The sequence below is a fragment of the Marmota flaviventris genome, chromosome 1 (assembly GCF_047511675.1).
Source record: "Marmota flaviventris isolate mMarFla1 chromosome 1, mMarFla1.hap1, whole genome shotgun sequence".
Lineage (NCBI taxonomy): Eukaryota > Metazoa > Chordata > Mammalia > Rodentia > Sciuridae > Marmota > Marmota flaviventris.
The window spans coordinates 32,507,973-32,534,792 of record NC_092498.1 but is presented as its reverse complement, the minus strand read 5'-3'; the positions used below and the strand labels follow the sequence as shown (position 1 = coordinate 32,534,792).

Genomic DNA, 26,820 nt, shown 5'->3' with positions numbered 1-26,820 from the left:
TAATACAAGAGAGACCCCAAGTTCAATCTCTAACACTGCAAAGGGGGGGGGGGGGGCAGTAAAGGCCTTTAAACACATAAATACTTTCAGTCTCACCAATAAGTCAATGAAATGTGTAGAAATTATGAGAGACATATTCACCTAACAAATGAAAACCTATAAAGCATCTAAAATAATATTAAGTGCTGGTGCAAGGACCACAGGAAAACTATTTCAATGCAATGCTAATTTTAAACTATTACAATCTTCCTGCATAATAATTCAGGCAGTATGCATCAAGGGCTTTAAATGTTTTAGCTAATAATTTTATTTCTAGAAAGGGATCCTAAACCAGGCCTGCTGGCACATGCCTGTAACCCCCAGCTATTTGGAAGGCTGAAGCAAGGGGTTCTAAGTTTGAGGCTAGCCTCAGCAACTTAACATGATCCTGTCTCAAAATGAAGAATAAAAATGTCTGGGAATGTAGCTCAGTGGTAGAGTACCCCTGGGTTCAATCCACAGTACTGTAAAAATAAATGAATAAGAAATTAATTCTGAATAATCATAGATAATTCTAGATGTTAACCACTTCGTCCCCCAAAAAAGTATATAGGGTTAATTTCCTTTAAATACTAATGTAGCATTTTAAAAGGCAGTAAAGACCTGATATACATCATTGCTATGGTTTGTAATATGCAGAACTTTTATTCCCAATATGATAGCTCTGGCAGGTAGAACCTTTAAAAGTGGGATCACTGGTAGTTCAGAGAACATGATATTATAATGCCAAGGGTGTACCTTAACAAGGCATAGTGGCCTATGCCTGTGATCCCAACTACTTAAGAGGCTAAGTTGCCCAGGCTGTCACAAAATAAAATAAAAATGGCTGAGGATATAGCTCAGTGATGGAGTGGTTCAATCCCCAGTTGCCAAAAAAAGAAAAAAAAAAACTAGAGCACGCCTTGTGCTTTGCCCTTTAGCAAGTATTTTCCTGCCCTTTCACCTTCTGCCATGCTGTGACTCCCTTGCCAGATGCCAACACATGCCTTTGGATGTCCCAGCCTCCAGAAAGAATCATGAACTAAATAACTATTCCTTTATGAAGGACCCAGTCTCAGGCATTCTGTTAGAATAATGAAAAATGAACTCAGACAATTATCATTATTTAGCTTTCCCTGATACTTCACAGATTTTAATTTCTGGTCCGGCCTTCACTTTTCATAAGACTTGTTTAAGTGTTTATTTGGGGGCTTAATGCTCAATCTTACAATTTCTTTTTTTTTAATATTTTTTTAGTTGTCAATGGACATTTTTTAATTTATTTATATGTGGTGCTAAGGAGGAACCCAGTGCCTCACACATGCCAGGCAAGTACATTACCACTGAGTGACAGCCTCAGCCATCAATCTTATAATTTCTAAGAGAAAATAGATGCTTTTAGCACAGCATATTATATAATGATGGATATACAATTTAAATTACCATACTTTATTACTGTACCTACTGAATAAAGTTCTACAAAATAAACCCATTTTATGTATTGATAGATAAAAAGATAATTCAAACATCCTACAATCAGTTTGGGTTTTTTTTATTCATTCATTTATTTTTATGATATTGAAGATTGAACCCAGGGGCACTCTATCTCTAATCTACATTCACAGACCTTTTTTATTTTTTTATGTTGAGGCAGTATCTCACTAAGTTGCTGAGGCTGGCCTCAAACTTGTGATCCTCCTACCTCAGTCTTTCAAGCAGCTGGGATTACGGCACCATAGTACCTGGCTAACATCAGGGTTTTAAAAGATAAAAATAAACAAAGAGATGTTTCAATATTTGTGAACCAATATTGGTATCCCCAGGAGATGCCCAACAACATTTTTTTCCTACAATCAGCTCTGACTTTCCCGGGGGGGGGGGGGGGGGGGGAGTTTAGAAGGAAATGAACAGATAGTGTATAGATCATATATATATGGTCCCTATCTATCAGTTGAGTAATGAAAAATGTAAATTCATGTCTTTATTTCCTTTATGAAATAATTTCATACATCCATTTTATCTGAAACAAGTATTTAAAGAACCCATCAAGGGGTAGAGTTGTGGCTCAGTGGTATAGTGATTGCCTAGCATGAGTGAGGCACTGGATCCGATCTCAGCATAGATAGATAAATAGATAGATAGATAGATAGATAGATAGATAGATAGATAGATAGATAAATTGTCTAGCAACAACTAAAAAAACATTTAAAATTTTAAAAAAAAAAAAAGAACCTATCAATATAGCATTGACATACTGGGCATGGTGGCTCATGCCTGTAATCCCAGCAACTCAAGAGGCTGAAGCAGGAAGATTTCAAATTCAAGACCAGCATCAGCAATTTAGAAAGACACTGTCTCAAAACAAAAAATAAAAAGGGCTGGGAATGTGACTTACGCATACCTGGGTTCAATCCCTGCTATTAAAAAATACATTTTTATATTGTATTTTTAATAATACATTATAAATATACATGTATATTTATATGGATCTTTTAAAAAGTAGATCTAAAAACTAACCAAAAAAACTTGTTTTTCCATTTCCTCTACTGAAGTCCACTACAGTGGAAGGAAGTCTTTGAATGCCTAAAAATGGACCTCTGATTTTGAGTTCTATTTAATTCTCACATTCAAGATTAGACATAAATTTTCTGATATGAATATACTTTCATAAAGCTCTGCTTGTGCACATTTTTCAAAGAGGAGTAGAAGTAAAAGGGTATTTGGGGAGGAAAAATCTAACATGGCTAAAAGAAAAAGTACGCCTCACTATATAGTAACAGACTCAAAGCAAAGTCACTCAGTTTCTTAAGGGCCATGCTAGTCCAAAGGTATCAAGAGACAAACCCAAAATTCCTACTCTGGAAATCTCTCACCTGGCCATTCCTGGAGAGAAACCCCCAAGACCAAGATCTGTTTACCTTTTTGACCCTTACCAACCACCGTAGATCCCATTATAGCCTACCATTTCAACTGGCATAGAAAATAATTTGTAAGATTCACATTCCCCAGTATAAAACTCATTATCCAACTTAAAAATTAGGGAGATACAGTCAGCAGTTTGATTTAAAACCACTTATCATCATCCATAAATATGTGGAGATCATCAGCATCCATAAATACATGGGAAATAGTGGGAAATAGTCTTAACTCTACAAAGACTTAAAATCCCAATGAAAAAGATTAAGAAGCAAAGAACAAAACTCTTCTCCTTCAACACTATAAAATTTCCAAGTATCTCTCTACTCTGGCTATTTCAGTGGCTTCTTTGTAAGGACAGGTGTGTAAGAAAGAAATAGGAAATTAGGCTGAAAATTTAGCAATCGTGCAAAAAATTATCAATATTTCAATCATGTTGAACTGTATTATGAAGCTATTTCCAGAACAAAAGTGAGCGAAGCAATTAATATGTCAGCAACTATATTACAAAACATTTCTTTCTTTATTCTTAGGTTCCTCAGTAGGATGTTTGAATATACAGTTCAACCCATACTTTCAAAAGTTAAGCTGCTTTAAAAATTCACTCCATAAATATGTTCTCCAATGGATTTAAAACTTAAACTATTTTATGATTTTTAATATAATCTATAGTATAAGTAACAATCTCAAAAGCAATTTAATACAAATTTTTCATTTTAATATTTCAACAAAAGATATCCAAAAGATGTTTTATTTTCCTTTGAAATAAAGGCACAAATATTTATGATTATGGTCTAGTACAAATATGATTATGGTATACTACAATCATGACTATGGTTTAGTACAAATATGTAATCAGAGAATTACATAATACTAAGCTAAGAAAGGATCTTAGATAAATGACAAGTAAAAGAGTCTCAATAACAAGAAATCAAAGGTCTCAAGAGTCAGATCTGTCCAAGTTCACAGAATATCAGGTAACTCTTAGTGTTACTTTTATTATGACTAGTTAATATTTAATAGTAAAACAGATACTGTACTTCAGCAAACAATATAAAATAAACTACATAAATACCTGCCTCAAATCACTCATCTTCATAGATGGCTGCAGTAGAGATAATAGCAAATGGGCATATGAAATCTAAATTGACATATTTAAGGAACAAGAAAAAAATTTTTTAAATAAAGATTAATGTTTTCCCATAAATAATTCCAATCAATGTAAAGTAATACCAAAAATAGTAACACACAGCAATCGGAGAGAAATAAATATCAGATCACCAAAAAATAATAAGGGTTCCTTCTTCCCAGAAAAGACCAATGTAAAGATGAAAATCAGTATTAACATAATTTTTGCCTTTAAAGAAATTCTGTGCTGAATCAAACACTCCACGCTGTGTTTTAGACTACGTTAACAGAAATGCAGTGTCCCAATCAAGGAAGCTGTTTCAATCATCCTCATTGCCACATAAACCTTTTCTTCCTCAGTTACATATCTCCTCCTTCCTTCTTGGATTCTTCTGTCTCCTCGGCTTCCTGTCTTCTTTCTATGAAATTCCATTAAAAGGTAGACAACATTTGTTGCTCCCACATCCTGCCATTTAATTTTTAGACCATGTCATCATTACAAAAACTCTTTTGTCCTTGCTACCTAGACTTTCCTATAGTGAGATTCTTAAATTTAACATATCCCAAGTCATACTCATCATGTTTCTTATATTCCTTTAAAAGAGCATGTTCCTGGTTCCATTTATATGAAATGTCTAGAAGAAGCAAATCCATAGAGACAAGAAGTAAACTACTGTTTGCCAGAAGATGGAAGAAGAAGATTTGGGAGAGACTACTAACAGACACAGAGTTTCTTCCTGGCACAATTAAAATGTTCAAGAATTAGATAATAGGGGCTGGGGTTGTAGCTCAGTGGTGGGCCCTTGCCTCGCCCGGGTGAGGCACTGGGTTCAATCCTCAGCACACATAAAGATAAATAAATAAAGGTATTGTGTGTAAAATAAAAATATTTTAAAATATTTTTTTAAAAGAATTAGATAATAGTAATGACTGCACAACAGTGTAAATATACTGAAAACCACTTTTGCAATTTAAATCAAGGAGTTTTTGTGTTATTTGAATTTTATCTCAATAAAAATTTGCTAATTAAAATTAATAAATAAAAACAAGTGTACACACACACACACACACACACAAGCTTGCCCTTTCTTGTAATTTTCCTTTTACCTTTCAAAGAAATAAACTTCCCATAAGTAGAATTATTCAAGCATAAGCTAAAAGATCATCTGTCAGCAATATGCTATTGAAGGGCTTCCCAAAGTGACTGGGAAATTACATTAGATTACCTTTAAGTATTTTTCAACTCCAAATTTCTGTGTCACCAAAGTAAAGAGATTGGAACCAAAAGTGACCAGGGAGAAAACTAAAGATTAACTTGAACATTTTTCTTCTTTTTTCAAAATGAGAACTGTAAAATATAAGCAATATAATCAAAAGTACAAAATAAAATAGGTCCAAAGTGAAAAAGCACAGAAAAATAAGAAAGAATAGCAAGTCAATAAGATAATGGCACCAAAACCAACAAATTGTTTTCAGAGTTTAATAGCACAATGTTTGTTTCATTTATACCCAATTTATCCTACATCTAACTGTATTTTTCTACAAATGCCTAAACTTCTTTTCCTTTTTAGTGATAAAGCAAGATGGTAGAATAAAAGTTAATACAAATAAGATTAAAATCAAATCACTCCCGATGAGCACGTAATTGGGTTATTAAGGTAAACAATGTATGAATATAACAGAAAGTTATTTCCCCCAAAATCTGGCATCTTAAAGAAACCCATGAATCTAACAACTAGTCTCATTTGTGAGAAAGTTTAGAAGGAAGATACTTAATGATGTGGAAAAGCAAAGAAACTTCAAATCTTCCTACTATAAATGCCAGCAAACCTCTAAAATACTTTGCTATAAAGGGAAAAAAGTCTTTCTTTAAACCAAACCAACCCTTTCAGAAGTCAGAAGACTATGCTTCAAACTCTTGGTCCAAAAAGGGGTCTGTTGACCAACAGCATCAGTACCACTTAAGAGGTTGTTAGAAATGTAGAATCTCAGGCCCCACTCCAGACCTACTGTTCCATGAATTTGCTATATTACTTGAGGATATTAAATTCTGTCAAGAAAACAAATGGGGCCTGGAGGTGTAGCTCAGAGGTAAAGCACTTATATAGTACATATGCAAGGCCCTGGGTTCAGAAAAAAATAATAATAATAAAAGGAAAAAAGAAAAACAGAAACAAATGCAATAAATGAAACTCATATGGAGTGATCAATTTAAATGATGGTAAGCAAGCTTACAGCTTATGAGGAAAAGGCAACACTCACAAGTTAAGTATAGATACCTGAGAATGGAAGCTGGTGAGATGAAGGCAGAATTCAATATATATATATTACAAATAGGTAAGTTAGTAGCCCAAATGACATTGCAAAAATAGAATAAAATACTATGGGAGGGCTAGGGTCTTGGTTCAGTGGTAGAGCGATTGCTTATCACGTGTGAGGCACTGGGTTTGATCCTCAGCATCACATAAAAATAAACAAAATAAAAAGTATTGTGTCCATTTGTAACTTAAAAAAAAAATTTTAAAAAAGATACAATGGGGATAAAAAAAAAGATTACTAATAGAAAGGGATAAAAAGACTAATTCATCATTATGCCATGTCTGAACTGACATTATGCCTTCTATTTCGGATGGATGTCACCTCCATATCAAGCCATCCACTAAGGATTCTCAGTATGGTCCCATTCTGGAACCACATCATTAATCAGTGTAATCTTGGCCCAAATATTAACTCTGGTCCTCATAACCACACCACCAATAGAAAAGACGAATGGGAAAGAGAGACAGGGGAGGTGAACACTATGTAGCCAGGAAGCAGGCAGTAGAGTCCTACCAACTTTGCACCTTATCTAAGTGTGTTAACTAACTCACTCCATGGTTTTGTTCTTGTTTCTGGATTTGTGCGTTAAATTTATTTGATAAATTGAGAGATTCAAGCATTGTAATTTGAGTGCTGAATGCTTCTATTCAATAACCTCTGAGTGCTTGACTGGTACTGTATTTGGAGGCTAACCTTTGCATGAAGGTAATTTCCCACAGAACACCTACTGAAACAGAATCTGCATTTTAACAAGATCCCCAAGTGATTCATATGCATATTAAAATTTAAGAAGCACTGACAAAACTGTAAGAAAAAGAAGCCTCCACAAAGATAAAAAGTTGGATCTCAGAAAAACTATGCTCAGAATACCATCTTAAATAAAAGACTGCACATACCAGGAAGAGACTGGGAGCCCCAAAAGTGGGAGAGAATACAAAGAGATCCATATTTGACAGCTATCGTGCAGGTTTAAAGAAGCCTTACTTTGCTTGTAGGTCCTCCTTTGAACTCTAGGTCTCTAAAGCTCTGTATAGTTTGAGAAAACACTCCAGTACAGCACAACACACAGCAACAATAACTCTGCACTCTCCTCCTTCCTGGAAGTAAAGAAAATCTACTTTTTCAGAAAACGCTATATTTCAAGAATACCAATCTAAAGACTATCAGTAACAGTGAAAGGGTTATGATTTCCTTCATGAGGCAACAGTAACCTCAGAAGGGTCATCCAAGAGCAGAACTGAGATGAGCCTGAAAAGCCTTGTTCATGGTTTACACTCCTCCCACCTAGCAGGGACTCCTAACTGGGAAGGCTACAGTACATCCCATTGTTCCTGGTACCTATGAGGGGCTCAGTAACTGTTCTGGAGTAAAAGAAAAAATAATGACAAATGTCACTCTGTCTATCCTTGATTCCTCTAGACACATTTACTTTAATTCAATCCCTTGTCTCTGAGAAATTCCTGAAAACGAAAGCATAATTCCACATCTCAAACTAATTCGATTCATAACACCTTCCCGTCCATATCTTGAAGGAGGATTTTACATTTTCTATTATTAATCCCATTTGAATATTCCATGACATCAACTTATCCGATAAGAGAGAACTGTACCCATGAAACAGAGGGAAGTTATACTAACTGCTGGCCAACAATATCATCTGACTATTTTTAAGTCATTAACAAGTACTGGGACTATGCTACCCAGGAAAGATCAGCTATTATTTTCTTTTTCTAGGTCCAGATTGAAGACATATTATGGTAATATCTTTAAAAGAAGTGAACTAGACACCGAGGACAATTCACACATGCAAAGATCATAAATAAGAACTACAAAAACACTAAAGATGTTGGGACTATTTTACTGAGTAAGGAATAAAATATCAGGAAAAGAACATAAAAGTTTCAAAAATCATTTCCATAAAGAATATGTGTACCATGTTGCTTCCAAAGTATGTTTAAATTTCAAAGGAAAAGATTTTGTTTGGAAATCCTAATTTCCCATTCCATAAAGCTTTATGAAAAGAATAAGGAAACACACACAGGGGTAGCTGAATATACTCTGTTCCAAATAATCTATCAAATCCCTTTCACTCTGCGCATTGAATATATCCATGTATTGCTAAAGAACACACCAGACATTAGACATTTTGACACAGTTTTGTACACTCTTATATGGGTTTTAAATATAATGTGTTTAAGAATTGCCTCTATAAGGTCACAGAGCAAAGGGCTAACCTTATAGATTTTTCTGTCTTCTGCAGCTAGCAGCATGAAAGATCACATATGATAAGCCTTCCCAAAATACTTGTTTAATTTAATTAAGTATTACCACCCTCGGAGGCAAAAAAAAAAAAAAAAATCTTATTTGGAGAATAACCAAATGCTACCACCATCACCAACAGAAAGCAGTTTTCAAAATTTCCAAGCGAATCTACTTGCATGTCAAACAACGGAAACAAGAAAGAGTAATTGTCTCATTCATTACAAAAGGGCTAATAATGACTCTTCTGTTTGAAAACTTAATCCACTCCAACTAGTCCTGTTAACTGCCTGATAAAAAGCAGGGCGTTATGTTTGCTTCGTAAGCTTGATCTAAGTTCATGAAATGTATTAAACCTAAATGCACGTAATCTATTTTCATTCCATCTATTCAGAAATCCAATTTATTTATTATATGAAAATTAAGAGGTAAAACACTATTATGAGCAAAAGCAGCAAAAAGCACTTGACTTTCAAAATATCGTACCCAAAAAGCTGGCTTCTTCCCAGATATGAACAGACATATTTCAATGATAAATCCTTTAAAGTCAATTAAAATCTAATATCATGCAGTTATGTTTTGTGCAGCACAGGACCCAAATACACAGTGAGCATCCCAGAGAGTTGAGTGGCTAATGTTCTACTTAATAAATGGTTCATAAACTGCTATCCCCCTATTAAAAAGTCAGTTGCTGGCTTTAACAAACTCCTTGAAGAGTTTATTTCAGTTATTCCTGCTTTGCCCATTGTGAAATGATTTAATCCTGTTGCTTTCTTCCTAAAGGATAGAAAGACCATGTTCAAAAGGGGCATGAATGGTGAAATTTGGGTGCTCACTGGACAGGCTTTAGGGAAGGATGCCTTTGAGGACAGTGCCTAGAAGTGGAAGGAGAGTGGAGAATGGGAAGGAAAGAAAAGAACACTGGCAGGTGGATAAGCACCCTACTTAGCTTACTTTCAAACTAGATTCACGATTCAAGTTTATTTCAAACAGTTTAAGTTGACATGATCCATTCTGATCCAGAACTTAATGCCTTACACTATTAAAATGAAAATTTGCCTGCCAACAGCTGAAAATAATTTAATAAAATATGACTTTATTTCAAAATAGCATTTCATAACTAAAGCAATCAGACTTCTCTGTGGGTATTTCTATGTAAATTCTATATCTTATGGCTATATATGGAAGTTCATAAAGAGAAATAACAGCAATTCTAGATTTTCAGGAGAAATTTTTTAAATATATGACACCAAACTCCAAATCTATCATATATACACAGGATGTAAGCTAGGAGCCCCTAAAAAGTGGTTTCAAACTACACATTTGCCACCATAACACTCCCCCTACACACCACCCCACAGATTCCCCAAGGAGAGCATGCCAGAATCTGAGAACTAAGCTGGTGGGCAAGCACACTTTGAATAAGCACTCCAGGGGATTCTGATACTCAACCGACCACCTCCTGCCCCTGCTGCCACTATCCACTAATAATGTTATAATGTTCCAATACCCGCTGCTGATGTACTTTGTGCTATTTTCTTATACCAAATATTAACTAAGTGAAGTCATTAGAATACAGCTTCTGAATTCAACTGGCATTTATCCAGTTTTTAAGAGGTAAAACTAAATCCATGAATGGCAAATCAATTTTGCTTTTTTTCACAAAATTTCACTTTAGAGCTATACAACAAATTCTGAAATCAAATCTGTTTACAGTCATAGCTTTTCAATGAAAGTATTTCAGTCAACTAATATACTTCCATAAATCAAATTTTCACTACTACGCAGCAATGAAAAAAAGTTCCAACATTCTTCACAATCCACTTACACTTAAGTAAGTAATAACTCAGATATTTTTAAGCAAGTAAATAAAGAGATTTCAAGGTTACCATAACTCACCCAATGTACCTTATACCTCATATCTTATGGTGCGTAGATTCAGGTTATTATTTAGAGGCAACATTAAGTGACACTTGTTAAAGCAGTTCTGTTTCAAACTGACACTCCTGATTTTCAGTGCTTCTATTGTTCATACTCCAATCCAGTGGAATGTACCTCACAAACTTCAACTTTCATATCATTCAATACTAGTTTATGCCACTACAAAGCACATTAAGAAATGTAATCTTTCTCCAAACCGAAACTTTTAAAATCACCTGCCAACAGGTGTACACATCCACACTATTGAATTCCTTACAAAAAACTTCTAGTAGTTGTCACATCTATTCTACATAGTTAGGCCACAACACTAAAAAACTTAGAAAACAAACTTACCTTAATTGGAGCACTACTAAACTTAATTTTCCGATTTGCTGGGATTTCTTCTTCTTCTGGCAATCCAACAATTTCCGAGTATTCCATATCAGGCTGATAGTAATTGTTCTCATCACTATCTTCCTCCTCATCCTGCTCAGTGCCTGTCTCTCCCCAGTCTGAATTATACCTGGATCTCACCCTATACACATTATAGTCACTATGCATATACACATGGGAACTCTCGAAATTATTTGAGTCTTCAGGTACTTCTTTTCCACAACTGGATGCAGAAGCATCAGGAGAGGTGAAATCACCACTTGCAAGTTCTTTCCTCTGTTGCTTTGCTGCCTCACTTCCAACAGAATTAGCTTCAGCCTCTCCTAAAGGTTGGTTTTGGGGTGAAAGGATATCAGACTTTGGCATTGCCTTATTTTCAGCACAAGGCTCTTCAGGAATATCTTTGTCAATTCTGTCCGGAGTCTCCTGGTTAGATATGGAGTCCTCGGCTTCCTGGCTCTGCTGTATCTCTTCACTAGGTAACAAAGCTAGAGAGGTACTTTTAGGAGCCACTTCTGGTACTGGAGTTGTATTACTCTTCTGAGCATCCTCTGTATCAACCCCTTGTTTGTTCGATGGAGACCAAGAATTAGAATCCTTAAGGTGGCCAAAGGTGTCAAGATTTGTAACAGTAACAGATGGTAAATTCAGAGGATAATGCCCAGTCACTGAGTATTCATTGTTTGCAGCCTTCTCAGAAATGATGGCACTGGGGGACTCGGTGTTCTCAAATACTGCACTCAGTTGACTCACCGTTGGGGAGACAGCCTCGGTTCGGGAGCTAAGGCTGTCCAAGGAATCAGTACTGCCTCTGTTGGACTTGGAACCACCCCACTCATCCTGTGGTTCACTCCCCCCAGCTTTTTCTTTCTTTGGGGAATAGCGGTTGTTTTGCCCTGACTCATGCACACTTCTCTCAAACATCTTTCGGGTCTCTGTGAACTTAGAATATGAAGGGCCATCGTACATTGTGTCAAATCTACTAATTCGTTCAGATACAGAGGACTCCAATTTAACAACTGAGCCATCTGTTTTCTCCAGAAATTCTTTGGGCTTCATTCTTCTCTGAGGGGATGAAGGTCCACCTTTCCCCCTGGTTTTGGCAATGACTGCAGCATTCTCATTGGGTTCCATACCCATCTGCATAAACAGGTTTTTAATTCTGTTGACATTGGAGCCATATTTCCTCCCCCTGCTCTGCTGGGAGCCCTCCCCTTCCTTTGCTTTTTGTTCCCCATCTGACTTGGGTTTGTCAAAGGTACTTTTCAGTGCCTGGAACTCAGTTCTATATGCATTCCTGTGAGGAGAGGCACTTCTCAGAGTGGTTCGTTCACCTGAAGACTCAGCTTTCAACATTTTTACTTCAAGGGTGAAAAGCCAATGTTCATAATGATCAAGGGGGGAAAAAAAAAAAAACTCTCTTCTCTAATCACCAGTATTTGGTCAAGAAAAGGGCCGCTCAAGTGGCATACTCTCAGTGATCGTCCCAACAAATGTATTAGGAAATTATTCAGTCAATAGTTACACAAAATGGCTTTTTCAAAGCAAGACTAGAGGTTCATCTGTAATAGAAAAGAATGAATTTCTGAATCCATGTACTTGAATTTATGTTTAGTCAACTAATACACACTTTATTGTCCAAGTGGTTTAGCCACATATCAAGCAGAAGAAATTATTTATTGAAATGGAAAGTTAAAAATCAAAAAGTTAAAAGTTATCATTCTTATTGGTCTGGTAACAAAAATGTATCAAGCACAATTTGGAGATCCCTATGGAACTCCCCTCCCTCCCTCCCCCGCTCACCTCCTCCCCACCCACATTACACTTAAGTACATTTGAAAACAATATTTTAGCCCATTTTGGATGCTTTTGCAAATGACCCTAAAAGAAACAGGCAATTCAAGTATGTTTAAGAAATCATCAAACTGTCTAGAAAAATTAATTTCATTTGGCATTATCCATACTCAGGTAGAACTTACTTTAAGTACAGTTAAAAGTTTGGAATCTATGTTTACAAACTTCAGAACATGCCACATTGGCTTATTTCAGTCTCTCTGGTCCAATATTCTCATCTACAGCATCCCCAAAGTGACACTAGTGCAATTTCAGAACAAAACAAGAAAGAAGTTCTTGAATGTCAATAAGTTTCACTCTAAGTTCAGTTATAGCCAATATTTGGAAGTTTTCTAACAGAGGATATATAATTATGGAGTGGGACGTAGACATCACCGGAATGAATGCATAAGAATGTGACAATCAGAAAGCAAATATACCATGACATCTCTTCTCCCAGCCCTGATTTGTTTATTCCTTCTTGCCTCTAACTTATTACAAACTCAAAACACAACAGCAATGCATGCTTTCTGGTCTCTAGCCCACAGCTGGATTTTATATCAATATGCTAGCAATCAAATACTTCAAGATCTGCTGAAGAGCAGACAATACCATTCTAAAGATTTTTCATTTTGTTTTTGTTTTGTTTTGTTTTAATATTAGACTGAACCACATCACCCTCACGCACAATCAGTTGAGGAAGCACACACTTTCACTTAAATCGTCTCAGAACTCGTTTCCTGGCCCAGCATGCATGCATGGCCCATGCAGACAAACAAGAAAGGCTGAAGAGTGTGGTGCCAGTTTTTTTTTTCCCCCCCTTTCTTTTTTTTGTAAAGCATCGACAATCTCCTTTTACCCTGACATTTTTTTTAAGGCCATAAACACCCTCCCCTCTCCCCACTCACACACCCCATTCCCTCCCCCGCCAATTCGAGCCCGAGGGGGCGGAGGCGGGGGCGATGGGGCCGCTGGGGATTCAAAACCTGCCCTCACAAAAGACAAACATAAATAACACCAACTTGAGAGGCAGCGGATTCCCAAGCCTGGTTCGGGACGCAATCCCTCGGCCCCGGGGCAGGGCCGGGAGAGCAGGTGACGCCAAGCGCTATGGTAGGAGGTCGCAGTCTAGCTTTGTGCCAAGAAGCACCTGAAGTCCTAACACATTGGCTGCGGCTCCCAGCGGCTGCCAGGCGGATCCCAGTGTGGCATGGGAGAGACGAGCTCCCTGGCCACATTTAAAAAAAAAAAAAAAAAAGAAAAAGAAAAAGAAAGAAAATTATAGGGTAATGATAATAAATCCCTTTGTTTTTCCTCCCAATGTGCCAGAAAACAATAGATCCCACTGATAATGCCTCGGATCCTTCAACCTCTCGCTCCCCAACCACAGCCCACCCCCACCCCCAGCCTGCAACTCAGCCTTTGTACATGCCGATATTTTTCCTGCTCATCTCCTCCCTCCCCAGCTCCTCGCCCCGCGCACAGCCTCCCCCTTACCCAAGCGGGAGCGCCGCGGGCGGGAGGGTCGGCCGCGCGCTCCCACCCAGCTCACTGCGCCCCCCCGCCCCGCGGTGGCCGCGGCTGATCGGCGCCGGCCCGCTGGGTGCCCACCACCCGCTCCTCACGGCGCCGCACGGAGGGCTACGGCGGCCGCTTCCACCCTCGCCCCGGCCCCCACGCGCGCCCTGACCGCGGCGGGCGGCCCCAGGAGGCGCTCGGCGCTCCCCAACGCCATTGCGGGCGGGCGGTGGCGGCTGGGCACCGATGCGCTAGCACACTCGGGCCGGCCTGGGGTCGGGGTCGCCGGCCGGGAAGGGGCTTGGCCCACGTGCAGCGTCACCCACACCGGGCCTTCGGGCCAGTGGGGGAGGCCGGGGTATAATGAAGGACAGGCCGCCGGGGCAAGGAAGGCCCGGGGTAACAGGTGCCTCACCTCGGCTGATAGGATTAACTCTAGGGCCGCAGAAAGAGGGAACCCAGCAGCAAAATCCCAGGAGAGGGAGAGAGAGAGGGAGCCTCTGGCGGCCAACGGAGGGCGAAAAGCACCGGCCCGAGGCGAGGCCGCCCCACCCCCTCGGCCGTGGGCGAGGGGCCTCTCTGGCCTGGGACAAGGCCTGCTCTTCCGGAGCCTGGCCCGTGTCGGTTCCGGAACTGGGTTTGGGCAACCGGTACTATGGCCCCTGGTTCATGGGCAGTTAACTCCATGTCCCCCAAGGCATCCAATCTAGGCCACTGCCCTTGTCTGGAAGACCAAGACCTAGGGCCCCACTCTATCTAAGACCTCTATCTAAGCCACTGTGCCTGGCCAGTATACTACCCATCTTGATCCTAGGGTTCCACTGCTAAAAGGAAAGGGGTAAGGAAGGCTTCTGACTTTCTTGGTTGGGAAGAGGCTTTCAGCCTACCCGCTCTGGCTTGAACCCTTTTATAAGTGCTAGTCCTTCCCTCTCCATCTCCCAAAATGTCAGAAGTATTATACCTGCCTGCAAAATATAAAATGGATCAAGACTGCCAATATGAACCTTTAAACCAATCTCAAGGTTCTGACCCATAGGCTTTTTGTATCAAGAAGGTACAAAACATGACTCCTGTAGAAATATAAAATGAGCATAGGTCAAAAATTTAATTTGACTCGGTAACTAGGGAGGGAACCAGCAATATACTGCAACTCATTCAAATGAAAATGTGAAGAACACATATCTACAGGCAATCAAGAAAGAGGCAAAACTGCCTAATCTATGAAGCACACTGAAATGTAATGTTTCATATTGCAATAGCTCCTTCCTTATCTTCTGGGGATACATTCCAAAACCCCCAGTGGATGCCTGAAACTTGACAGAGTACTGAGCACTACATATACTGGGGTTTTTTTCCCTAAACATTCCTATGATAATGCTTGATTTAGAAATTAGGTGCATTGCAAAAGACAGTTATAGCAATATACTGTAATAAAAGTTACTTAAAACTTAAAAGTTGTTTCTAGAAGTTTTCAGTAAATGTTCTCAGATCATGTTTGACTGCTGGTAAGGATAATTGAAACCAGGTTAATCAAAACAGCAGATAAGGGAGGGGTACCTTATCTGTTCTATAGGGCGGTAACCAATGGTTACCTCTAAGTCAAAATTTGCATTTTTATAGATAAGAATCATTTACATCACTGTAAGTTTCTTAAGTTGACTAAGTATTGAAATAGCCTAGTAAGAGGTACAAATTGGAACCAGTAAACTCCAAACTCCTAGAGCTGACATCCATCTGAAAGCACTTGTACCTACAGTGATGTCCCCATTTCAAGGTCTTTTGCAGGTTTTCTCCAACAGATCATTACATTTTACAGATGGGAAAACTGAGGGTTAGGATTTGTAACTTATCCAAGGCTGTCTTAGCTAAAAATGACTATTACTGGGTCTGAGCCCAGGCAAGTCTGTACACAGAATCTATATACTCTGGGAACAAAATCTTTCAATTTCAAAAGGACTTTCTAGCTACTCAATTCTATGGATCTTTTATTGTGAACAGTGAGAATTTTTTTTTTCCTATTCTTTAAGCATCACCATATTCTCAGTCCTTTCCCAAGATATTGCCATTCTCTGTCTACAACATGTATGTCATGTCTATAATCATAAACAGATGTAACAGGCAACATGAGGGGGCTGTGGTTCCAATCTCCACTTTTGGAAAGAACATTTGTGCTGTCTGGGATAATCTAGTGGAAAAGTTCCTGTCATTTATTTGCAGTATGGAAACCAGGTTTTTTAGGAGAATAACCTAAATAAATGCAGAATCTAATCACTGAGTTCTGTCTGTAGAAGAGGGGGCAGAGCTGGCAATAAAATCAGTCTTACACCTCTTTGCAAAAGGATGATTCATACAGAGAAGCAGCCTAATGAATTTGGTTGGTTTGGGCTTATTTTTTGAAATGTGAAACTTCTGGAAAAATTTATACTGAAGGAATGACAAGGTTTTTAAAACATTGATGATAACTTAAGTTTCTTAGATTGTCCATGATAGGCCTTCCACTTCTAACACTTCCTAGAATGTTCTAAGGGCCTACAAGACCTGTGCTAAACCAATGTGTGTGAATATTTAACTAAATCAAATTTTAAAACTTAGTTATTTAGCCATGCTACCTACGTTTTGAAGGGCTCTATAGCTATAGGTAGCTACTGGCTACCCTATTGGACACTGTAAATAAAACATTCCCATGACAGAAATTTCTACTGGACAGTGGTATTCTAGACACCATTTTCCTTTCTTTAAAATAGAGAGCTATATTCACTTTAGAAAGGTTAACTTGGTTCAGTAGACCACTAATATATTTGGGATTAGAGGACATCAATGTTACTTGCTGCAACTGGAAAAGGGGTGGGAGCTGTGTTCCAATGTGAAAGATAAACCTCCATATTGACATACAAAGTATTCAAAATGAGTTCCAGATGGTGGGAGTCTACAATTTCATATATGATTTCTCAGACTTTTGCAAAGCATGTAGACTGGGGATAGGAAGGATAGTAGAATAAATCAGACATTATTACCCTGTGTACATATATGACCACATGACCAGTGGGCTTCTACATCATGTACAACCAAAAGAATGAGAAATTACTCCATTTAAGTATGATGTATCACAGTGCATTCTACTGTCATATATAACTAATTAGAACAAATAAAATAAAAATAAAAATCATGTAGAATATTGTACACTATTTTCTTTCTCTTTGAAACCAATAAAATACATATTAGTAAAAATAGACCACAAGATTATAGGACAAACTGAAGGGATTTTCTTAATGTATTTTTTAAAGTTTTCATAATGGATATTCTGAGTTACCAAAGAGTTAAATTATTTATGTGTGTAAGTGAAACATTGGGTGCAGCTGTGAAAGTGGCCTAACCACAGCCTGAATCAAGTTTTAAGACTAGGGAAAGACTAAACTGGGACTGCCCATCACAATTAAGTTTACAACAGGAATTCACCTGCTGGTTATATGAAGTTTATGGAGAAAGAGAAAAGAACAAACTTAAAAGTCTTTAGACTATTCTACATGGAGAAGGCAAAGTAATGGAAGAGCAATTCCTGTAGGTAATTTTACACATAATTTAGCATAAAAGGATGTGTTAGTCACCTGTCACTAACCTGCCAAAATACCTGCCAAAATCAACTTAAATGAAGAAAGTTTTATTTGGGCTCACAGTTTCAGGGGTTTCAGTCCATCGTCACTTGGCTCTTTGGTATCTGGGCTTGTGGTGAGGGAGATCATGGCAGGGAATGTATGGTGAATCAAAGCTGCTCACCTCCTGATGGTTGGGAAAGAAAGAGAGAGAATGTGAACAAGAGAAAGAGGCTAGATACAAAATATAGCCCCAAAGGCATGCCCTCAAAGACCCACCACCTCCCAATAGTCCATTAAATTATTAATCCAACATAGTCTGAGCCCTAGTGATCAAATCACCTTTTAAAGGCTCCACTTCTGAACACTGCAGCTTTGGGGACCACCTCTTTAAACATGAATTTTGGGGGGACATTTTAGGTCCAAATCATACCAAAGGATATTTTATTCATAACAGTGTCCTTACCAATACTACTATTAAAAAAGTGTTGATAGTGATGAGGTACCTTGTTTTGTTTTGGGTACTATGATGGAACCCAGGGGTGCTTTACCATCAGGCTATATCCCTGATCTTTTTAATTTTTTATTTGAGACAGGATCTCACTAAATTCATGAGGCTAGCCTTAAATTGGGATCCTCCTCCCCAGTAGCTAGGATTATATATGTGAGCCAACACACCCAGCTAGATAACTTACTTATGAAGAGTGTAGTTATAACTGGTTATTTCACATTGGTAGTGAAGTTATAACTGGTTATTTCACATTGCTTTGTTGCCTTTGATCTTGAAGTTTTCTTAAAGGTTCCCTTTTACAACAACCATCTCTATTTAAGCATAAAAGTTTAGTTTACATCTTTTAAATCTTCGTTATATCACACACTTACTATTGTAAAATAGAATATATTTCTCCAAAAGCGATAGAGTCCATGGTTCATGTTCAGAATAAAATGTTAGCAATATCTAGGATCAGACTTATTCTGTGCTGTTAGCTATAAAATTAAGATTAAGGTATTATTTCTGCCCAAATAAATTGGTAATAATTCAGCATGGCTTTCTATCTACACTCATTGCTTGGTCAAGCCATTGAAAATTTAGCTATTATCTAATCCATATCCCATTCTACAGCACATTCAGCATCTTGGTTTTTCAACTTAAAAGTAGGTCCATGGAAGTCTTGAGTGTTTGCTTTTATTTGCTACTAGAAATAAACTGTAGAACTCCTTGTGATTCCTTAGGGTCATTTTAAAGTTGTTATTATGTCTTAGCTCTGCAAATAAACCACAGTAGATTTACAGAGTGTTTAGACTATAGTGATGCCTCCTCTCCTTCCCCATTATTAGTTTATTTGGCTGCCCACACAAAACACAGATAAACAAGAGTTTTATTGGACTAGACAAGTATGATGTTCTCATTACTGTCACTGCTTCTAAGGTTGAAACAACAGCTGCTATAACTATTCTTTTTAGTTTTCAGTGTTGTGCAAGTTGCATCTTTAAATACAAGCTTAAGGTATTTAAATGTGGCTACAGGAGCTCATTTTACTTTCAGCAGATTAGCTTCTCTAACAGGGATTCTACCATTGGTTCTCTGCCAGTCCTCCACCTGTAAGCTGCACCTTTCTTAAGATTGATATGTTGTCAATCTGACTTCAGAACAATTTGTTATTTTAAGACTGAAACAAATGAGAGAGGCACAGTGATCCTTCCTGGAAAGAATAGTTACTGATGTGTCAAATTGAGATTCAAACTGAAGACATTTTTCTGCAACTCATATTCAGTAGTCTTTTACCTCTAGAGATGCTGAGCCTAGTTCTTAAGCCCTGTGCTAGAATCATTCTTCTTGGCTCAAAACTGGGAGAAATAGTTATCCAAAACACTCTTAGTAGTGAACACTGACAGAAAGGAATCAAAGAATAACAGGTATTTCTGTAATTTCTCTATTTCATAGCTTTAGCCTTGGTGACTTTGCTATTAAATAAACACTTTTATTTGCAAATAAAAGCTTTCTGTAATCTTATTCCTTTTCAAGTCTAATTCTTCTGATAAAAGCTCCTTGAGGAGGTTCATAATAGTCCCATTTAAAAAATTTTTTTTTTTAGTTGTAAGTGGATCTTTTCGTTTATTTGTTTATATGTGGTGCTGAGGATCAAACCCAGGGCCTCACACATAAACAAGTGCTCTACCACTGAGCCACAACTCCAGCCCCAATAATAGTCCCATTTTAAACAAAGTTTCTATTGTATTAAGCAAATTCTAGTTTATATTATTTTAAGCAAATTCTAGTGTTTAGTTGTATTTAATTTGTATATGTGATCATCTGCTCTTAGAAATAATTCAACAATAAATTTGCTCTGAAGTTGTTTATTCAGTTTTCAGTAGGTTCTTCCCCCACCAGTCATAATCTTGATCTCCAACGTAGATTTTTATCAGTTACCATTATTTTATATATTGTTTCAAATTGTTTGCAAATATGTCATAATGCCTTACATGATTGCTTATTTAATTTCTGAGTTGCATGAATGATGAACCAGTACTTACTCTCATTCAGCAGGCAAATCTTCCTGGGACAATAATGGTTACTATTATCTATCTGGAAATGTTGCTAATATTAGTTGGATGCTTGAGCAAGCTCCTACAGAAGTTTTCACTCCTTGATTTCTATCTTTGATTAGATTTTACATGCCTGGAAGGATCATATCCTTTCTAGGTTTCTTTTGCTGTGTTAGAAAGAAAGAACTTCCAAACAAATTATAAGATTTTAGATAAAGTGAAATAAAGAGTCTAAGTAGAAGTAAAGGGAGAAAAGGAGTTTAGAAAAACTTGTGTCTGAATCCTGCATTAGATATTGTTTAAATTGAACAAACACATTAGATGCTATATTTAAGTTGCTCTGTGGTGTGGGATTCTCTTAGTACAGCAATCCCACATAAAGTGAATGATGAGTTAGCAATCATTTGGTGAACATGAAGTTTTCACCCAGAGTTCAAGATGTCAATTTGAGAATCTGTTAGACCTACATTCCCTAGGATAAAAAGAACTCTACTTTTTGTTCTTCAGAATTTGCCTCTGATAATTCTCTGGACTCCTAGTCAAATGTTTGTTCCCATTTATCAAGTTACTTTTATCTATTTTTTTCTTTTACAGTATTGGGGATTAAACCTATGGGTATTTTATCACTGAGCTATATCCCCAGCCCTTCTATTTTACTTTGAGGTAGGGTCTTGCTAAGTGGCTGAGGTTGGCCTCAAACTTGCAATCCTCTTGCCTGGGCCTCATTTCCTGAGTTGCTGGGAGTTATAGGCATGAGCCACCACCCCGTTGCCAAGTTACTTTTAAGGAACACTGTAGGCATCAAGGTAATAAATATCTATGCAAAAAGTCTATATGCTGTTCCTTGTCCATATTAGATTTTGACAAAAACACAAACAAAAATGTAGATGTCTTGTTTATTTTGTGAATACAGAAATAGCATAGTGAACAGTTGTAAACAACTTCATATTTGCTGGATCCTCAAAGGAAATGAAATTTATATTTTATAATGCCCAGAAAAAACAAACACATTAATGTGAAATGAAATTGAATTGATATAAATTAAACTTTTTGAAGTTGCTTATATTGCATAGTTATAAAAAACAAGATATCACCTTGGCCAGGAATGTAAATTTGATCCGTAAGAGCTTTTAAAGGGAAGAAAACTGAATTTTGTGAATTTTTAAAATTTTTGCTTTGTTCTAGAATCTAATAATCTAATCTAACATTTTGGGGGGAACTTGAATAATTTGCTTATAATAAATTATATGTCTGAGTGTACAATAATGTAATTTATGCAAAGTACTCATATTTTGCAGATTTATAAAACTCATCTCAAGAGCCTCAGAAATTAAGCAAGGCCAGCAATATACCAAATGACAGACTACCACGTGCTCACTCAAAGGAGAGTTGGAGCAATGCCAAATGAGGCACTTAGATGCATAAATAAATAGTCATTTATTGTGGGATGTAGTTTCATTTTATGAAAAGCAAATGTCCCTTTAAAAATCTAACATGAAGCTTAAAATTGACACTGAGATACTCTCGACTAAGTGTTCACCCAGAAACTTACATATTTACTTATAAGCTTAGTTTCTAAAACTTGTGCATCATCATCATCACCTCACTAAAACTGTTCTGATCTCTTCTGTGGGATTTTCAAATCACAAGGTTATTATTGCCTACTAGGATGACTTTTATTTTGCTTTAAATGAAATCGTTTCCAATTATGGAAGGTAAGACTTCTTGGCAACCATATGTTTAGATATGTAAAGTATAAGAAATATAAGGACCAAGCAATTCAGAACTGACCAAGGGATCAATAAAAATAACTCATACTATTTCTAATGTATTACTAGCTTACAAGCTCACCATGTAGAAATCAAGTATACAATTGATTTTAAACAGTTATTGGCAGGATTTAGAAGGTTAAAATAAATAAACTGTTTTGTATATTAGGTCAAATAAAACAAAATTACAGGTACTTTGAAAAATTTTTTTTTGGGGGGGGGATGGCTGATGGTACCAGGGATTGAATTCAGAGGCACTCAACCACTGAGCCACATATTCAGCCCAATTTTGTATCTTATGTAATAAGATACTGGGTCTCACTGAGTTGCTTAGTGCCTCACTTTTGCTTAGGCTGGCTTTGAACTCCCAATCCTCCTGCCTCAGCCTCCCAGGCTGCTGGGATTACAGGTGTGCACCACTGCGCCCAGCAGAATTTCTATGTCCTTCCTTCCTTCCTTCCTTCCTTCCTTTCTTCCTTCCAAGCCAGGTGTGTTTTACCACTGAGTTACAATCCCAGCTCAGTTTTTTTTTCCTTTAACCCTTAAAAAATTATTTATTCTATTTCTTTATTTACATGCAGTACTTAGAATCCAACCCAGTGCCTCACATATTCTAGGCAAGCCACAACTCCAGCCCCTGCCCCAACACCTTATATTTTCTGTTTTAAGACATGGTCCCACTAAGTTACTTGGAGCCTCACTAAGTTGCTGAGGCTGGCTTTGAACTTGTGATCCTTCCAACCCACTGGGATTACAGGTGTAAACCACTGTGCCCAGCTGAAATCTTTATTCAATAGATGTTTTTCCCATGTTTTTAAAATTGATGAATTATAGGTGTTCATAATGATGATGTACGTAATGTTTGTTGTTACATGTTTGTACATGCACCACTATGAATCTTGCTCATAGAAAGTGTGATTATCTAGCATGCTATGGTAGAGCACACCTGTAATCCCAGCATCTTGTAAGGCTAAGATAGGAAGATCAAAAGTTCCAAGCCTCAGCCACATGGTAAGACCCTGTCTTAAAATAAAAAAAAATTTAAAGGGCTTAGCAGTAGAAAGCCCCTGGGTTCAATCCCCAGTACCAAGTTTGATTATCTATATTTAATACCCTAGCATATTTTAGTTTTAATAACTAAAGGTGAATGTTAGCTTTCTTTGTCTAACATTTCCAAGGATACCTGGGAAACAATCTAAGAAAGCAGAAAATATTATATTGCAAAATTTAGAAAATATTTCACTTTATTAGAAGTATCCTATTCACTGACTCCAAATCTTGGGTGAGAATCAGAATCACTCAGAGGACTTCATCAGTTTCAGATATCTAGGTCCCACACTAGCTAACCCTTCTGAATAAGAATCTTTATTATTATTATTATTATTATTATTATTATTATTAATTCTAATTTGTTATACATGATGGCAAAATGGAATTCATTTCATATTACACATATAGAGCACAATGTTTCAAGTCACTGATTGTACACAAAGTGTTTTAACACCACTTATGTCTTCATACATGTACTTAAGATAATGATGTCTAACTCAAGAGGGTAGGAATGATGGTGGACTGAATAAGAATCTTTGGGTGTGAGAAATAGTAAACTCCAGAAAGTTCCAAAGGTGATTCTTTTGTGAAGCTAGACTGAAGATGGTTGTTTTGGAAACATTAACTAAATGATATAACTGAGTCTAATGAGTTACTATCTAATAGACAACTAAAGATCTTATTCCTGAATTACTATTTGGTGGGCCATGTGTAATAGGGTTGTCCTATATATGAGAAAGCTTATAGGACCATGAGTAGGAGGTATCAGAAGCCATGACAGCCCCAGCTACCCTGTCATACTTTATGTTTTTTGTTTAAGGAAGTCTACCCCTGACTTTTTCTTTTAATAGTGACAACCATTGCTTTTGTAGTTACCATCCTGATTAATGCCCTACATTGATCCAAGTAGGCTAGAAAAACTTAGAAGTGTGATGCACACACTTCCAAGAACCAAGAAGTCTTTCTGAATCTCTGCTCCAATTTTTCCTTTAATTTTCAAGACTACCCAAGAAACTTTTAGTCTCTTAGAATTTATCTAAATTTAACAGTACTCTAGTATGTTTGTTGCCTCCACAGAGGTTTCAGAAATTTTTACACTAACTGGTAGATATGTCTCAGAACCACAGAAATTCTAATTCCAGCAACAAATGGAGAAATTATGGAGGCAGCCAAATATTGAGATAAATGCTAAAAGATCATTTACAAAGAAGGTAAGAGAATGACTCGCATAGAGATATAAAAATAAAAACACATTAATGAATTTATTTAATTTATTAATGAGGAAACTGGCAACTATTACAACCACTTCAGAGAATATTAGTTTTTAAAAGACACATTTATGCTTAGAAATATTGAAATTAATGTTAAATAAAAGCAAAATTAGCCTCTATACAGGGGCAAAGTAAGTAAGTGAACTTCTACCTGTCTGTATGGAATTTTTTTGCATTGTTATCAGCTATCTATTTTTGTTTATTTATTTAGCAGCACTGGGGCAATCCCATTGGTACTCTGTTGAGCTACATTCCCAGTCCTTTTAAAATCTTATTTATTTTGAGACAGGGTCTCTCTGTGTTGCCAGGCTGGACTCCAACATGTAATCCTCCTGTCTTAACCTCCAGAGTAGCTGGGACTACAGGCACACACCACCATACCCAGCAGCCATCTATAATTTAGAGTTGTAAAATAGCTCAAAGACAATGGAAGACTAGAATCAGATACCTGGATGGAGTCATCTGAACAATGCATAGTTTTCACTGAAGCTTAATGTTCTCTTTACAATGTCACACAGCAGGACCTCCTTAAGGAATCCTTTCTTTTTTTCTGAACACATTAAGGATCTTTGGACTGGTAATGGTGGCACACACATATAATCCCAGCAACTTGGAAGCCGGAAGCAGGAAGATTGCAATTTAGGGACTCTCTCTCAAAATAAAAATTTTAAAAAGGCTGAGTGCATAGCTCAGTGGTAGACCACTTGCCTGGCATACACAAGATCTTGGGTCCAATCTCCAGTACCACACCCATAGAAAAAAATTCTTTGGGATACACACAGCATCATTCATAGTAACTAAAAAGGAAGAACAACACAAATGTCCATCATACAATGAATGAATAAAATGTAGCATATCCATACAATGGAGTATATTCGGTAATTGTTGACATAAAATAACAACTCTGCTTTAAAGGAAATAAGAGCTGGGCACAGTGATGCTAGCCTGTAAACCCAGCAGCTTGACAGCCACAGGCAGGAGGATAGCAAGTTCAAAGCCAGCCTCAGTGATTTAGGGAGGCCCTCAGCAACTTAGTGAAACCTTACTGAAACTCAAAATTAAAAAAATAAAAAGGATTGGGGATGTGGCTCAGTGATTAAGAGCCTCTAGGTTCAATCTGTGGTACAAAAAAAAAAAAAAAACTAAAAAAAGTAATTGTCTTGGGCTATGTTTTATTCCCTTTTTAAATTTTTTTTATTTTCATTTTTTTAATTAGTTTCAATTGGTTGTACATGCAGTAGAATGCATTTTGACACATTGTACACAAATGGAGCACAACTTCTCATTCCTGTGACTGTACATGGTGCAGAGTCACACTGTAACAGGGGTTCACTTGATGCTTTGACTATATCCCTTGTAGCTTTGAAACTTACATTTTTTTTTCTTTTTCCCAATTTTCTTTTCCCTAAACTTTTCCTCCCTGATCTTCTTTTCCCTAACCTTCTCCTTCCTGATCTCTCTCCTAATATTCTCTGAATCACCTCAAAAGCCCCCTATTCCTGCCGCTGGACAGAATCACAGCCTTTGGGATGGGAGTCCCTGTGTTTCTCCTTTGTTAGCAAAGCAGTAAACTGTCTTTTTCCTTTTTCTCAAAACCATCCTTCTTATCGGATTGGTACTCGGGACAAGGACTGAGCTTTTGGCAACAACACCGGTTGTGTAATCGTACATGTATGGAGGGTAATAATGTCCATCTCATTTCACTGTCTTTCCCATCCCTACATGTCCCCCACCTGCATTATGGTGTTTTATTCCCTTTTAATAGCTATTTACTACTAACTTCTATATCGTATCTGATTTACCAACCTCGTGACCACTAGGTAAAACTTTTGGAATATATCATTAAGCCTAGCAGACTTCCAGCTTTCACCAACTGTAAAGACATGAATGTTCTAGACTAATAGCTGAGACCTATAGAAGACACTCCCCCAGTCTGCAGTAGCCATCCTACCAGATGTCAATACCAATGTCTTTAGTAAATGCACTGAATTATGCCTTTCTTTTGTTCCATAACTCTAAGAGTTTATGTAAACCCTTCCATGGTAAAGCATGTTATTCAGGGTAACCTGAATCTATCTATTCCTGGGCCTTGATCATTCATATTCGGCTCAGAATAAACCATCTTTTACTTCCTTTGGAGCATCAGAGCTGTGTTTTGCATCAACAACGTGGATGAACCTTGGAAACATTATGCTAAGTGAAAGAATGCATTATGTAACAGTGGTCCACTTTATGCTTTGAATATAGCCCTTGCTGCTCTGCCTCTGCAACTTATTTTTAAATTGTCAT

At 37.3% G+C, this 26,820-nt stretch overlaps 1 protein-coding gene across 4 annotated transcripts in view; it reads right to left on the bottom strand.

Annotated features, from left to right (window-relative positions):
• Ppp1r9a (protein phosphatase 1 regulatory subunit 9A) overlaps nucleotides 1–14,783 on the bottom strand; it is a 304,758-nt gene extending 289,975 nt beyond the window's left edge. For 3 of the 4 annotated variants that reach the window (XM_027955448.2, XM_071612431.1, XM_071612439.1), the window contains exons 1-2: nucleotides 14,720–14,783; nucleotides 10,915–12,515 (exon numbers count right to left, since the gene is read on the bottom strand). In XM_027955448.2, the coding sequence (XP_027811249.2) occupies nucleotides 10,915–12,309 (1,395 nt within the window). In that variant the 5' untranslated portion in view covers nucleotides 12,310–12,515; nucleotides 14,720–14,783. Of the gene's footprint in view, nucleotides 1–10,914; nucleotides 12,516–13,808; nucleotides 13,883–14,719 lie in introns of those variants that run through there. The other variant, XM_071612436.1, reaches the window with a different exon arrangement.
• Between the last annotated feature and the right edge of the window lie 12,037 nt (nucleotides 14,784–26,820).